This window comes from Falco naumanni, chromosome 14, assembly GCF_017639655.2.
Source record: "Falco naumanni isolate bFalNau1 chromosome 14, bFalNau1.pat, whole genome shotgun sequence".
Lineage (NCBI taxonomy): Eukaryota > Metazoa > Chordata > Aves > Falconiformes > Falconidae > Falco > Falco naumanni.
The window spans coordinates 13,003,317-13,018,815 of NC_054067.1; the positions used below are offsets into that span (position 1 = coordinate 13,003,317).

Consider the following 15,499-nt stretch of genomic DNA (forward strand, 5'->3'; position numbering starts at 1 on the left):
GGGACCTCACAGCCCAGCAGTCTGCATTGGTGTGATGGAGGAAATCAAGCTCCAACCACCACTGAGACATCTCTGCTGCCAGGAGGAAAAGGGTGCTGGCAGAGCAGGCTCTCCGAGCCCCCCTTCCCCCGCCATCCTGCCCCAGGCGGGGGTGTCCACATGCGTGGCTCCGCCTGGCCACCAGCCTGGATGGTAACTGCAGCGCAGGGGCCGCTAGGCTTCCAGGCTCTGGCTGACAGCAGCACAGGCGTCCCTGTATCTAGGCTGCTGCCCTTGCAGAGACAACACCCTCTGGTTTGACTCAGCCCTGCCAGGAAGGGCATTGGTAATGGGTGAGCACAGAAATCCTTTGTGCTGCTGCAGCATGGGGCAGAGGGGGTTGCAGCACGTGGCATAACAGCTTGTCCTGCCTGCCTGTGGGTCTGCTGTCCTATGCCCTGGGTGCGTCAGGGTGCAGGGACCAGGACCAAGACACTGTCCTGGTGCTGCTGCTGCATGGAGCAGCATTGCTGCCTTCCTGCTGGCTGTGACTCCTGGAGCAGGCAGGGGCCAGGCACAGGTCCTCCACCCCCTCCCCATGCCAGGGACACCTTTGCAGTTCAGTTCCCTTATGCTTCTTTGGCAGCAGCCCTACACTTGTCCCCTGACGCTGAGGATGTCCCACATTCGTCACACAGATGTGAACTGCACGTATCCTCCGGGACAGTGTCCCCTGGGCTTTGCCAGGTCTCTAAAGAAACACTGCTGGTGGTCAAGGACACCCTGGACAGATGGTAGGCTTGGGAGTTTTGCAAGGGCAGTAGCATAACAGAAACATGTTGTCTGTCACCAGCTTGCCCTTGGGGTCCTAGCTGGGGTGACCGTGCTGGCACATGGGGACAGCAGGCAGCTGGGGCCGTGCAAGGATGAGGGGGGACAGAAGGACATGGTAAGCCCCTATTCTGGGGCAGAAAGTCTTCTCCCCTTCAAGAGGGCACTAGTCACTGCAATGTGGCCAGTTGGCAGTGATGCTGGTCCATCATTGGGATGCGCCACTGGCCACCAGGCAGGGCTGGCCCTGCTGCTAGCACCATGGTAAGGTGTCTGTTGTTGGAGCTGTGCTGCAGAGCACCAGTATTTCCATGGTAACCCGGCCCCATGGCCTGATGTGGGTTTTTCATCTTGGTTCCTTTTGCAGCCAGTCACTAAACAGGGGCACCTGTGGCTGCAGGGGAGGGCCCCGGGACTGCGGTCCTAGGGCTGCTGCATAGTCGGACCAGATGGGCCAGCATTCGGGGCAGCACTGGATGAGGGCTGCAGGGTGGGCCACCATCCCTTGCCTGGAATGCTGAGGACATAAGAAGCCGCTTTGCCCATCGGCATGGAAAAGCCCAGGGGAAGGCAGCCCTGTGTCCTGGGCAGGAGTCCCATCAGCCCATCAGAGCCCTGCTGTGGCTCAGCTCTGCTGCTGCCCGTCCCAGGTGCTCTGCAACATCCCTGTCCATGGCAGCACGGCATGGCACAGCACAGCACATTGCCTGACTTTGGCATCTTCCCCACCTTCTCCGTTTGCCCCATGCTGCCATCCCAGGCTGTGCCCACACTGCCTGCCGTGTGCTGCAGCTCCAGTGCACAGGGCACTGGCTGCCAGGGGCTGTGAGACCCCCACATTGGGCAGCACCGGGGGTCTGGCACAGGGGCTGGAGCATGGTGCTATGTGCCAGTGGCCCTGCAGCTGCGAGGGCCCCTGGCAGAGCAGGGCAGAGCCCCCCCCCCCCCCATTCAGTTCCCTGCGCAGCCCCCTGCCTATCCCCTGCCTGCCCCCCCCCCCCTCCTCCCTCGGCCCCCCTGGCTTGGGGCCTCGGCCCTGGCTCGGCTGCCTGCACGCTGCCTGGAGGCGATTCAGGCCCCATGCCTGGTTTCCATGGCAACTCCAGTTGAAATTACATTAAAAAGAAATGAAACCAGCAGCTTTTCTGGTTGGCAAGCAGGGGGAAGGGAGCTGGGCTGGGAAAGGGGGGGGCTTCAGTGGGAGGGGACTGTGGGGCAGATGAGGTCCCACATGGGGTCCCAGTGCTGGGAGGGTGCCCAGCAGGGCTGGGGGCATGTGGGGACCCCCCCACTGTGGCAGCTGGTGTTGGCAATCCTGGGTCGCATGATGCTGGCTTGCATCTGTGCTGTGCTGGGGGTCCAGCACCACAACCTGGCGGGGTTATACGGGGGTCCTCCTGCTGCCCTTGTGGGGTGGGTGCCAAGGACACGGGGACTGTCCAGACCCTCTGCCAGCAGGCACAGCCATGGCTGGAGTGGCTCTGAGCCAGCACAGGGCACCCCACCCGGTTGGGGAGCCCCCAGCCCCTGCACGCTCCAAGAAGAGGCGAGACACACTGCTATTAAAAATACCACTTCTGTTTTATTTGGAATTTGTTACTCTGCGTGGGTGACAGGGTATAAATACATTCTCCAACGAGCATCCTCACCCTCAGCCCTGCCTGGGGGCCAGGGCAGGGTGCAGGGCCAGGGGTGCGCTGGCCCCAGGCAGTAGGGCCAGCCGGCACCGGTGCGTCACGGCCGCCAGCGCGGGCAGCGTCTGCCAGCCGGACCGTCTTGCACAGGGATGACGCGTGGTGTCCCCATAAGGATCCATCCTTTCTTCCTGCCTCCCCAGGCCCTGGGTGCCAGCGCCCACTATGGGGGGGGGGGGGGGGCGGGGGGGGAGGGGGGCACTGAGACTGGGTGCCCTCCGTGGGATGCCAGGCAGCAGCCTCTCCACACCCAGCCACACTGAAGCCCCTCACCTTGAGAGATGCTACCCGCAGCTGCGTGCGGTTCGGTGGCCACCACCAGCCCAGCGAGTGCCCCAGCGCCAGGGCAGGTGCTTGCAGCCCCAGCTGGTCACCCCGTGACGGGCAAAAGGCCCCAGCTGAAGCGAGGTGGGAGGCAGAGTCAGTGTCGGTGCCTGGCTCACCCTGCTGCTACCAGCCCCACAGCTGCCCACCCCTGCCGCAGGCTGCAGATCGCTGACTCTGCTTGCAGGCAGTGGCGCAGGCAGGGAGGGCACAGCGTGGCCCTGGGGCAGTGACTAAGGGATGGGATGCTCCCCGGGGAGCAGGGCAGTGTGGGGAGCACTGGGACACGGTGCTGGAGAGGGGATTGCCCTGGGTTGATAGGGGTGGGCAGATGGTGCTCACAGCAGGTGATGCCCAGGCAGGGCAGTGGGTGGCACTGGCCGGTGGGGCAGCGGGGTGGGCTGGGGTAGGGGGTGCTCACAGGCGGGCCATCAGGTAGGCTATTTGGCTGAGATACGTGGGCACAGGCGACAGAGGAGGGAGAATATCAAAAATACAAAAGAGCGCAGCCCCGCGGCGCAGGAGGCAGTGCCCTGCCTGGTGCCCGCCCGCGGCAGGTGGGGGCCGTGGGGGGCTGGCACCGCGCGCACACGCTGGCTTCTAACTGGCTTTTTATTTTATATCAAGAACACTTGGTTTTAAAATCTTTACAAAGGACAAAACGCGGCGACTCCGTTAGTGTGTAAAGAACTAAAGATCTGCTTAAAAAACGTCTCTGCAAAGAGAAACGACTGACACAAAAGAGATTCTCTGCAGCGCAAAGAGGGGCAGAAGTGCCAAGTCTCCAGCCCGGGGCCCCACTCCCAGGGTCCCCGGGGTCCCTGAGCCCGGCACTGGCCCCAGCGCCCGCACCCAGCACGAGGCCGGATCCCCGGACCCTGCCCACTCCTTCTGCCTATAGCACCATGGCCCGGGGCCGCTTCTGGACACGGTGAAGGAGCCTTTTCGAGGGCACTCGGGATGCCAAGCTGCCAGGGGATGCTTGGGCACCGGCTGAGAGGCATTATCCAGCCCTGCTCCTCATCAGTCCCGGGGTGCTCAGCAGGTGGAGCGCTGGGGATGCGATTGCCCCATGGGGAGGCACAGCCCCGGTGCAGGGAGCCCTGTGGCCGCTGCCAGCAGGGTCCCCCATGCCTGCCCGTGCCGGTGCGTGGGCGCAGGGGCTACACTGTGTCCCCCCTGCACCCCATCGGCACCCCGGGGCAACCCGTGGGACCCTCTGGCTGGGAGCCAGGAAAGTCAAAGCACTTCTCAAAAGTTAGATAGGAACGAAAGAAAGCGCCGGGGGAGAGCGGGGCATCCAGCCACACCAGGACCCCGCAGATCTCCGGGCTCAGTGCCACACTGTCCGTGGGCGCTGCCCCTCTGTCCGGGGGCTCCATCGGCCCTGCCGGTTCCTCTGCCAGTGTCTGCTGCTTGCGTGTGCGTGCGTGCATGCGTGTGCGCCGGTGGCGGGCAGCTATACCCTGGTGGTGGAGTGTGAGTGCGGGAGCCCCGTGCTGTTGAAGCCAGCGGTGAAGGTGTTGTAGGGGTGCAGGGTCTGCAGCCCCACCAGCGAGTTAGGGATCATGGTGATGGTGTTGGGGGTCATGAGCGGGATGTCATCTGGAGAGCGGCGCAAGGTGAGGGTGTAGTCGGGCAGAGCGGCCAGGCGCAGGGCGTCGTGGGGCGGCACAGCCTCACACTCGTGGTGCCCCTGGCTCACCTGCAAGGAGGGCATCTCCTCGTCGGGCGCGTGGGCAACGTCGTTGGCGGCACCGCGCTGGGGGCTAGGCTGCTGGTGCGTGTCCTGCCGGCGCTTGTCCTTGCGGTAGTAGAGAGCAGCAAAGGCCAGCACGTTGAGGAAGAGGAGGGAGGCACCCACAGCAATGGTGACACTCAGCTCGGTGGAGTAATCACGAGGGCTCTCCAGCAGGGTGCCCGCCTCCTGCTCCGGGCTCCACTTCTCCTTCCCGTTCTCACTGTTGTAGGCGGGCGAGATGGCGGGGCGCTTGGTGGTCCAGATCTTGCCATTGGGCCGGCGGGTAATGTGGGAATTCTGCGTGGTGTCAGGCGGCGGCACTTTGGTGGTGGTGGAGGTGTAGTGGAACATGTCATGCAGGTTGTACAGGTGAGGGACCAGGTGCTTCCAGAAAGCCACCTTGGTGGCCCGGTAGTGGTCACGTACCCGTGGCTTCAGCCCGATGTGCAGGTACAGCTGGTCACGGGGGTTGTACTTGGACCATGCCACCTCCTCAAACCGGTTGGCCTTGGTGTGGATGAACTTGGTGTCCTGGGGGACAGGCTTGTTGGGGTCCCTGTGAAACACAAGCAAAACAGAACTACCACCAGGAAAAGCTGGTGAGGCAAGGAGGGAGAGCCAGACGCAGAGATGGAGACTGCGGGACCTTTGCCCGTGGTGGCACAGGGTGGGCTGGCAAAAGGTCCTGCATGGATCAAGTCTAACCCACAATACCCGCGACCAACCAGCCTCCCAACCCCTGTGCATGGCTGGGTCCTGTCCTGGGGGCTGGCTGCGCTCTCAGCCCTCACTGTGTGTTGATGCCCTGACCCCAGTGAAGGCACGGCACACAGACCGCTGGGCACGGGTAGGCTCAGTGCCCCAAGCCAGGCATGACACCCCCCCCACCACAGCATGCTCCCAAGGGGTGCAGCTGCAGTGAGTGCAGACCCCCCAGGCACAGCACCCATCCCCACTCACCCTGTCTTGGCAAAGTTGGTCCAGTAGGTCATCACCACAGCGCTGAGCATGACATCATTCTTGGAGAAGTTGCAGGGAAAGAGGTCTGTGGGGCCAATCATCGGGATCCCGAACACGTAAGGCACCTCATCCCCGTGGGCCGCGTCGGACCACGCAGGCTTCATCAGGCTCTGGCAGTGGTGGTAGAAGGCGTAGAAGTAGGTGGGAGAGCCATAGCGGGCGTGCAGGTCAGCCGTCACCACCGACGGCTCTACCCACTGGTGGTCAGTGAAGAGGGCCACCAGAGTCTTGCGGCGTGTCTCGGGGTTGTCCCTGTCAGCCCAGTCCGTGTACATGAACTTGATGGTCTCCCGCAAGGTGTCCTTGCCCTCGGGGTAGCCGTACAGGTTATCTACAAAGTTGGAGACTGAGTAGTCAAAGTCACTGCCCGAGACGCCGTCCTCAGGGTCCACCACGCCCTCCACGAATTTCAGCCCCTCGCCCTGGTTGACCCCCAGCATGATATCGTAGTTGAGGAACTCGCCCTGCTCCATCAGGATCTCTGGGTCATCCGGGATCACATCCCCATCAATTACCGGCCCAAAGGCCACATGGTAACGAGCCGGCTGGATGTCTTGCTCCACCAGCTCCTTAGCACTCTTCTGCCGCAGGCAGTCCACCATGTCCACTGTGTCCAACACATTGCAGCCCACCTTGTCGGCCAGCATGCTGGTGTACTTCACAGGCTGGTAGTTCACCGCCCAGCTGGAGAGCGCGGAGCCGCTCTGGATGATGGCTCTCTGGAAGAGACCTGCAAGACAGGCAAGGAGCGGAGGAAGCTCGCAGCAGAGCGAGCACCATTCCAACACCCCAGCGCTGTAGTGTGGAGAAGGCTTCGATGCCCTCGGACCCCTGCAAGAACGCAGCGCTCCAGCCCGCGCCTGGCCTTGACCCAGGCTGTGCTGCCCACTGAGCCTGGCTCACAGGGGGGCTCCGCTCAGGGCCACCACGAGGGTGGCAGGGTGACAGCTGGGCACGTAGTGGGTGCTCCTGGGAGCAACCAGGGGCTTCTGTAGCCTCTGAGGATCCCATCGCAGGGGCTGGTCGGGCACCCCTCTGTCCCGGTGCAGGGAGCAGAGGTGCCATGGCTGCACCGCAGCCTGGCTTTGCCGAGCAGCCTGTGCAGTCCCAGCCGCCCCAGGATGCGTTGCCTGAGCCCCCGAGGGGCACACGCTGCCCCCCGGCTCGGTGTCATCCTCCAGCCCAGAGTGGCACCAGCTTCACTGAGCAGCCAGGCTGAAGGCTGGCAGCAGCAGGAGGGTTAACGCCTGCTCAGGGACACTTAACCCTGCACATCCCACCCCACTGCTTTGTCAAGGTCCCCCGGCCCCCTCCCTGCTGCTTCCTGCCCAGCTGGGGCTGCTCGGTGCCAATCCGGCCCCACAGGAGCACACTGCCAGATGCACAAAGAGGGCCTTTCTGCCACCGGGAACACAGAGGGAGTGGACTTTCGCCCTGGAAAACGGGGCCACAAAGGCCCTGGCCCAGGCGGAGGAATGTGTGGCTGCGCTCCAGCCCCATGTCAATGGAGCTTGTGCTCAGAATACAAAGGGCGGTGAGGAAGCGGAGCCTCCGGGGTGGTGAAAGGCAGCCAGGCTCGGGGTGCACCCTGGGGTCCCTGCTTTTCGGCCAGCGCTCTCCTGCACCCTGAGCGCTGCCTGCACCCTTGCTGGACGACTCTGGCACTCACTCACCATGAGGGACTGTCTCAGGCGTCCCTGGATGGTGCTGACGCAGCAGCCTGGTGGCTATGGGGCTGCCCCTGCCCCCCTGAAATGCAGAGCACCTGCGTGAGACCCTTGTACAGGCAAGGCAGTGCCGCTCTGCAGGGCAGCGTGCACCTTCCCTCAGCAGAAGCGTTTCAAGTCTCCTGGCTCCTGGCCACCATGTCCATCGCTCTTGCCTGCATGCACAGTCCTTGCTCTGCCAAGTACCTGACGTACAGTCCCATGTGCTGGGACAAAGAGAAGTCACAAGCTCTGTTTGTCACCTCCTGGTGCCCTAGAAAGCTGTACCCAGCCTACAGGCTGGAGACTGGCCATGGGCTTGCTTGCTCTGGGCCGTCATCCACATGCCAAAGAGCCAGAATGGGGGTTCCCTGGCTCCCAGGAGATGCTGTCCCAGCAGCAGCTATTGCTCCCCACCAGCAGCATCACTTCACAGACAGAGCCACCAGGCTGGACTCTGTTCCTGCCTGCCCCTGCCTGGGGAAGCACAGGCAGCTGGTGTCATCAACAGCTGGGCATGTCCCTGATGGAGCCCCTTCGCTGTGTCAACGGCCACGTCCATGGCCATGTCCTGACACAGGAGGACCTGCGAGTCTGTGAGAGCCCAGACTTCCGCCTCCATGCCAGCACCCAGCTGAAGCCCAGCAAGCACCCCAGGGATGTATCACCACCCTGCAGCTCAGCCTGGAGCCCTCCAGCCTGCTGGGGCCAGGCAGGAAGATGCAGCTCTGCCTTCCCAGCCTGCTCCCCTCAAGGTGAGGGTACCGATGCAGCCTGCAGAGCTGGCTGTCACAGCACAATAGAGCCAAGCAGTGGGACCAGGGCTCTGCCGGAGGATTCCCAGTGCTGCAGGCTGCTGCCAGCTACTGATTTCCCCTTTGCTTTGGGCAGTAGCTGAGACTGGAAACACCTTTGGGGTTGTCTGCGCCAAGCCCTGCTCAAAGCAGAGTGCTGGCTGCCTTGTCCAGCTGAAGTCTGAGCATCCTTGGAGCTGGCAGTGAAGGGCAGCAGCCCCTATGGAGCAGGAGATAGGGCAAAGGAAGCACAAGAAGTTTGCCTGGCAGCAGCATGGCTGCCCGGGGAAAGAAACAGCATTTTGGTGCTTGGTGAGGAATCAACCCACCTACAAGGGCTGAGGCTGGCAGGGGAGCTGCGGGTCTCCCTGGCAGCCAGACACAGTGTGTGCTGCACCAGCCTCCAGTGTCTGCCTCTCACAGCACCTGGCAGAGCAGGCACAAATTAGCAGCTTCATTAATAGCTCTTGATCACTATGAGTTTTATTTTGATGCGATAAAAACAAACCCGCCTGGTCTGCAGGCTGCATCTTAGCACAACTCCCCTGCTGTGCTCCGGAGCTGGCTGCCCTGTCCCTGAGGAGATAGGTGCTCTGGCACAGGGTGGGGTTTGAGGTCATTTGATGGCCATTTGCTTTGATGTAACACTGTCAGCAGCACCGAGTGTTCCCCTTCCACCTCATGGCATTTACAGCCAGCAGCAGCTCCCCTGCCACAGCAGCGAGGGTGCCTGGCAATGCAGCAGGGACCACACCACTGGCATTGGGGCCGGGTGGGGTGGCAAAGGACATGCACCAGGTGCAGGACTTAGTGGCAGAAAGCCTAGTGTCACCTAAAAAGTGCTATACTGGATGACAGTTTTTTTCATGGCTGGAAAGTCAGGGAGCAGCCCCTCCAATCCAACCTCAGCCTCTCTCCATGCTGCTCCCTCCGTTCTGGGCCTGGACAAGAGGTTGGGGCCACCTGGGCAGCCAAGCACATGTCTTGCTTCCAAAGAGCTGTCACTGTCTGGCTGAAAAAAAGTCTGCAGCCTTGGGGCTGTCCTGCCAGAAGCACCCAGCCCCAGAAAAGAGACTCCTGCACAGAGAGCACCTCCCTGTGATCCCCACCTCCCTCCCAGGCACTCCTGTGATGGAGAAGAGCACCCTAAGAAGCATCACGAATGCGTTACACCCAGCATCCCCTCCCTGGCTTTTCACACTCAGTATGGGCAGAGAAAATCCTTTTTCTTTCTGCAGGAGCTTTCATTCTATAAAAGACTCCCCACCCCTGTGCCCACGCTACCCAGGGTGCCTGTGCAAGGGCAGGAGGGCACGCAGAGCCCTGGGTATCCACACAGGGACAGCATGGTCCCTGATGGGCCCCCGCAGCTGCAGAACATCCCTTGCACTGCCCACCGCTCAGAAACAAGTCTGCAAAGACCTACCCATGCTCCTTTCCTACATACTGCTCAATATACCATCTAAGACAAGTGAAGCAACCTCTGGCTTCAGTTGTCAAAAGCATCTCCTCCTGTGGGCTATAGAGCTGCTGCCTGCCCTGCATGGCTCTGGGTAGTTGGGAATCCTACCCCAGGAGCCCCAAGGCCAGTGAGGGCAGCCCTGGTGCTTCCCTCCACTGGCATTGCACCATCGGCAGCGGCTCTGTAGGTATAACTCGTATTTTCTATGTTCTTGAGCTTACTGTAGTCTAATACCCTTTAATATTTGTTCAAGTCACCTGAAGAGGATGAGGCAACAGGCTGAGAGGGATCCTGCTCAGGGGCTGGCAAGGGGGGAGCAGAATGACTGTGGCGCTGACTTCAGGCACCAGTCACTCATGCAGGAGCATGGACTGAGCACAAGCATCCTGAGTGCCCTGGGGTGGCAGGGAAAGGGCTGACCCAGAACAGACAGGTCCTGAGCAGTCAACAGCAGCTCCATACATGCTGCCAGGGCTGGATCACTTTGGTTTCACCTGTCTTTTTGTTTCTCCCTGCATTACTCAAACATGGCAGGGCACTGGTGACAGCGACAGCAGAGCCAGCAGGCTGCAGGGCAATTGTGGAAGACCAGGGACCACCATGGACTTAATGTGGAAGTGCCCAAGCTTCCCAAGGAAGCAGTTGCCCACCAGGTCCAGACATGCCTCTGTTGTCAGGTCTGTGGAGCAGAGCATCCCTCAGATCTCTGGTCCTTGCGGCACCAAGGGGAGCCCAGCAGTGGGAGCAGCTGCCCCAGGAGCAGGAGCACCCTGCACAGGGTGGGTTGGTGCTAAGTTTGCCACAGGCTCTGGCACAGCGGGACCGTGGAGCACTGGTGGGCTCCAGAGCCCGCTTGAGATATCCCACCACCTAGGAGGGTCTGGAGCTCCTCTGCATCCTCTGATCCATGGGCCACAGCAGCACGTCTCAGCCTCTCCTCTTCAGTTCCCTGGTCCATCTGAGGAAAGGCTGGCATCCAGCTGTGACTGATGGGCAGCAGGCATGGTATGGAGATGTGGCAGCCTGTCAGCCCCACTCTCATCCCTGGGGAAGGGCTATCAGTGGGAATCAGAGCCCAGCACGGTGACGGGTCTCTGCATGGGGATGGGCTCATTGCAGGGCAAGCGGTTTGCTGGAATCAGGCAAGCTTAACCAAAAGGGCAGCTGGAGAAATCTGGGAGAAGAGAGCTGGTTTGGGTTTGCCTTTGACTCCATGGTGAACTGCCAGCATCCTACGAGCCCTGTTTCATGTCCAGGCTCAGCAGGGTGCTGCCCTTCACTCTCCACCATGAGCGCAGGTCCTGCCAGCTCTCACCACACCTAACACCAGCCTCATGCTGCCCACAGCACCTGCAGACCTCCACATCTACCAGTATACTACCAAGCAGCCTGTGATGCTGGAGCTGGTGCAGCCACCTTCGCAGCAGCCAGGGCTGAGATCATTCTTGCTTTCCATATTGGGGCAATCAGTCCGTCAACAGCTCCCAGGGCTGGAGGAAGGCTGCCTGACTTTGCCGGCAGCCTGGCCAGCACCAGCTCCTCCCATACACCCTCTGCCATGCCATCAGCCCTGCTGAGGTTCTGAAGGTCTCCTTCATTCCTGTGCGGTTCCCATGCTGTTGAGCAGGGCTGCAGCTCTTTGCAATGGCTTCAAGTGCAATTTTCGGTGTGTCCCAGTCTCAGTCTTGTGTCCACTGTCCATTTGTGTTCCCTTCTTCCCTGCACCATCCTTGGGGACACAGCACTGGAAGAGGGCTGCACCCTCATATAAAGCCCCTGTGACCAAGTCCTTGGCAGGTTGGTCCCCTGTAGACCACATCCAGTTCAGGCTTTGCTCCTGCAATTTCCTTTAGGAAGTTTATCGAGAACACCTTTACTCCAGTGGTTATTTCCTCCCCCCCCAGTGCTCAATGTAAATGTCTTTACAGGTGATTTACATGCATTTGCTTTTATGCCAACACAAGCTTTAGTGTAAATAACGCCTTTCTTTATCTAGAGTAAATACTCTGCTATATTAACAGATACCAACCATATCACTTTCACCCGTGTTTTGCTCGTCGCAGCACTTCAGCTCTCCCAGTCTCACAAGATGGGACCTTCCATCCCTCCCCAGGCTCAGGTCTGGCTTCCCCTCTATTCCTAGCACTGAGATCCATGCTTCTGGTGCCCTGCATGATGCCCTATGTCCCCTCCACACCTGCAAATGGGCGAGCCTGGGCACCTGGGTAGGGTGCCGCCCAAGGGTCCCCACCTCTTCCCACACCCAGGTGCTGGCCCTGGGCTGCAGACCCACACACTGAGAGCACCAGCTCCATCCCTGGCTCCCACGTGCTCTGCTGCTGGCCTCTCCCTGCCCATGATGAAAAGGTTCTGCTTGCCAGCACTGGGTCAGGCTCTCACCAGCGACTAACCAAAAAGCAGCCCTGACTTTGCTAGGGTGGCCAGTGGTACCCGGGTGGGCTCCCTTCCCTGGGTTAGTATTAGCAAGGTGCTTGTCACAGCTGCAGCATCCTGGGGCACAGCTGGCACCTACCTTCAGAGTGGTGAGAGAGGGTAAGCAGGCTGACGCAGGAGGCACCGATGCCAGAGCCGAAGACGGTGATCCGCAAGGGATCTCCCCCAAAGAAGGCGATGTTCTCGCTGACCCAGCGCAGGGCCTGTATCTGGTCCAGCAGCCCATAATTGCCCTTGGCAGCCTGGTCCCCTGTGCTCAGGAATCCTGTGGGCCAAGGGGAGCCTGGTTAGGAATGAGGAAGCAGGGGGTGTCCTGACCTCCCACTCCCCTTCGGCAGGCCTAGGGGAGCTTCTGTGGGACCCTGTCCCACAACAACAAGAGACTCCACTACCAAGAGAGTCCTGTGAGCTCTGAGCTGGAGCAGGGACACTACCAAGCTGCTCCAGCCACCCTCTGCACAGCACAGAGAGGCAAAAGGCTGGGAATGCAGTTGCAAGCCCTGGGGAGCCTCTCCAGCCGGCTGCAAGCAGTGACAGGGTGATGGGCACAAAGCCCTGTCCTACACATACCAGCACCTGTGCTAATAACGAGTCAAGATGTCTCACTCATGCTCCAAGGAAAGCTGAAAAAGCCCCGGTGGCTGCAGGCAGGCTGAGTGCGTGCACAGCCAATGCTTTCCATGGACTAGCGTGGCCTGGAGGAGGCTCTATAAATGTAAGGTGGTGGGCTGGGCAGAGAGGAACCGACTGCAGCTTAAAATACAAAGTCTCTCAGTGAGGATGATGCTGAGAAATGCTTTCAATAACAAAGGGAACACCCAAGATAAGTTATCAGTGTTTCATTTGCTTTGCCTCAAAGCAGGAAGCCAAAATCATGTCCCAAGGCAAAATCCAGGTGGATAACCCTGGCAGGCAGGGAGCGGCACCGGTGCTGCTCCAGCACTGGAGGTGCTCTGCTGGGCATGCTGCACCACTTCAATAGAGATGACAATGGCACCATTAAAGTCTTATTGCATATTGTGACAAGTCTTTTAAAATTGCACCTGTCCATCTTAAAGGCCTGATGTTTAATATTGAAAGGACTTGAATAGGCTTGTTTTTACTGCAAAGCAGGTAACTGCCATCTTCCCCAAGAGACTATGGGGTCTGAAGGCCATCGGAGGGATATGGTGCCCCAGGTACTGGCCAGGAACTCAGCTGTCCAGGGAGAGCACTGTGCCAGGCTGGATGGCAAGGAAGAGAGCCATCCCTGCCAGCAGTCTGGCTGGGAAGGAGCTCTCCCCAAACTTCTGCACTCCTTGTTCTCCCTGCTGCTAAGGGCAGGCAGCAGTGATGCTCTAGACAAACCTCCTGTGTCCCAGCCCCCGGGGGTTTCTGCTGCAGCAGGCAGGGGACCACACTGCCTTTTGACCCCGTGTCCCCATTTTGCCTCTCCAGGTCATCAGTGTTCACGAAAATGGGACTGCCACCCTCCTTTATATGGCACCTGGCACCCTTCAGCCATCCCCTCTGCAGACAGCCAGGCCACGGTGCGTGGCTGTGGGGGTCCTGGCAGCTCAGCTGGCTTGGAGGCAGCCCGTGGCCAGGGAGGGAGAGCCCTCTCAGGAGGAGATGCTGGGTAAACACATTTATTATTTATTTAACCGCAGACCAATATTTGCTTTCAGCTGAGCCAGGTTGTGTAAATGAGCCTGGGGGGGGTGGCTGGTGCCAGGAGCCAGACCATGCTGCAGCCACCCAGTGGGGGCAATGCCACGTGCGTGCACCCAGCTTGGCTGCCAGGGCAGAGGGCAGGGTCAGCACCTGCAGTGCAGCCCCCATCCTGCTGGGCCCCACACCCCCCACCACCCCCTTCCCAGCTGGTTCCAGCCCGGTTGGCCATGGGGACTCATCCCGCCGCCTGGCCATGCTAGCAGCACAGCCCACGCTGGCCAGCCCATACCGAGCACTCCAACGCGGTAGTTCAGGGTGATGACAATCACGTTCCCGTAGCTAGCCAGGACGCTGCCGTCTATCATGTTCCCTGTGCCCTCCATGTATGAACCACCGTGGATATACACCATCACTGGCTTGGCCCCGCTGTCCCGGATGTCTGGAAGGAGAGGCAGTTAAACACAGGATCCCACCGGTGGTCGCCGCACCCTGCCCGACAGGCAGACCAAGGACGAGGGCAATGCCAGCTGCCAGGACCAGGGAGGGGGCTTAGGAGCCAAACTGAGAGCTCTCCTGGGGACCACAGCGTGGCCCTCCAAAGCCGACCACCACTGAACAAACCCCACCAGCCCCCTTCCGGATGGCAGCAGCCACCGTGCCATCCCCACACTGCTGTGTCCTCGGGGGTCTCAGCACATGCAGATGAGATGCTGGCTGGACCCCGCTGCTCTTCCTCAGAGCCGGGCTCTGGCTGCATGTGGGAGTCAGACCAGTGGCACCTCCGTTGCAGGTGGGAGTTGCAGAGTCTTGCCCCAGGATGCAGCTTCATGTCCTGTCTTTGTCTGGACCCAAGCCCTCGGCTCCGGGAGTCCTGGAATCTGGCATTGCAGGGGGCAGGGATGGGGGTGTGCAGGACCTGGAAGGCGGGGGGGCACTGGTGGGTGCTCCAATGTCTGACTCTCCCGTCCCCCACTTCCCATCCCCCTGGGAAGGCAGAAACCTGCCAGCTGCCTGGATATGAACCCATGGCACCCCAGTGCCCAGACACAGACATGGTGATGATGCAGACAGTGTGTGCACGTGTGCGTGTCAGGGAGGTGAGCACGGTGTCCGGACGAGGACAGGGCATGAGGCATGGAGTGAGGATGAGGAATGAGACCCCGATGGCCGGGGAGGAAGAACAGTGGGAGCCTAGGGGACAGGGAGCAGCCATGCTCCCTCTCTCGACTGGCCCTGCCTGGGGGACATCCTGCCCCTTCTGCCCCACTGGCCTTGGGTTCCTCATGGAACCAAGCCCTGGTGTGAGGAAAGAATGCCCGTGCTCGGCTCTTGGTACGTCTTGCCCATGTGACACAGAGGAGGGAGCTGCGCCCATTGTGGAGACAGTGCCAGGTCCCACATGCCCTCTTCTGGGCTGGCGAGCCAGCACCGATGGACTTTGCCCTCCCCTGTGCTCACACGCACCCAGCACCTTGCTTGGGCAGGCTGGCATTGCTTGCTGGGGCTGCTTGGCCTCAGCTGCCCCAGCCAGCCACTGCTCCCTGCCTTCCTCCCTCACTGGTGCACCACATTGTCCCAGCAGCCAGTCCCCATCGTGGTCCCTGCAGGGCTGGGACTCCTGGGGCGCAGCCACACCAACGCAGTGGGGATGCCCAGCCAGGGTGGACATGCTCCCTCGCACCCACCTAACCCCTGTGCATGTCCATGCCTCCCCACGGCTTGCCCATCGCAGGGGGCTACAGGGCAGGCTGATGGGTACCTCTGTCCATCCCCACCTGCACCTGTGGCCCGCAATGTGGCTAAAGGTGGCCTCCTTCCCATACAGAAAACCTCTTCCCTCC

The 15,499-nt window shown here is 60.8% G+C and overlaps 1 protein-coding gene across 4 annotated transcripts in view; it reads right to left on the reverse strand.

The window, feature by feature from the left end:
- Window positions 1-2,370: 2,370 nt before the first annotated feature.
- The window catches only part of NLGN3 (neuroligin 3), a 42,563-nt gene continuing 29,434 nt past the window's right edge, over window positions 2,371-15,499 (reverse strand). For all 4 annotated transcript variants that reach the window (XM_040614294.1, XM_040614293.1, XM_040614295.1 and 1 more), the window contains 4 exons: window positions 13,948-14,097; window positions 12,085-12,270; window positions 5,530-6,319; window positions 2,371-5,125 (listed from right to left, as the gene is read on the reverse strand). In XM_040614294.1, the coding sequence (XP_040470228.1) occupies window positions 4,288-5,125; window positions 5,530-6,319; window positions 12,085-12,270; window positions 13,948-14,097 (1,964 nt within the window). In that variant the 3' untranslated portion in view covers window positions 2,371-4,287. The remainder of the gene's footprint in view (window positions 5,126-5,529; window positions 6,320-12,084; window positions 12,271-13,947; window positions 14,098-15,499) is intronic.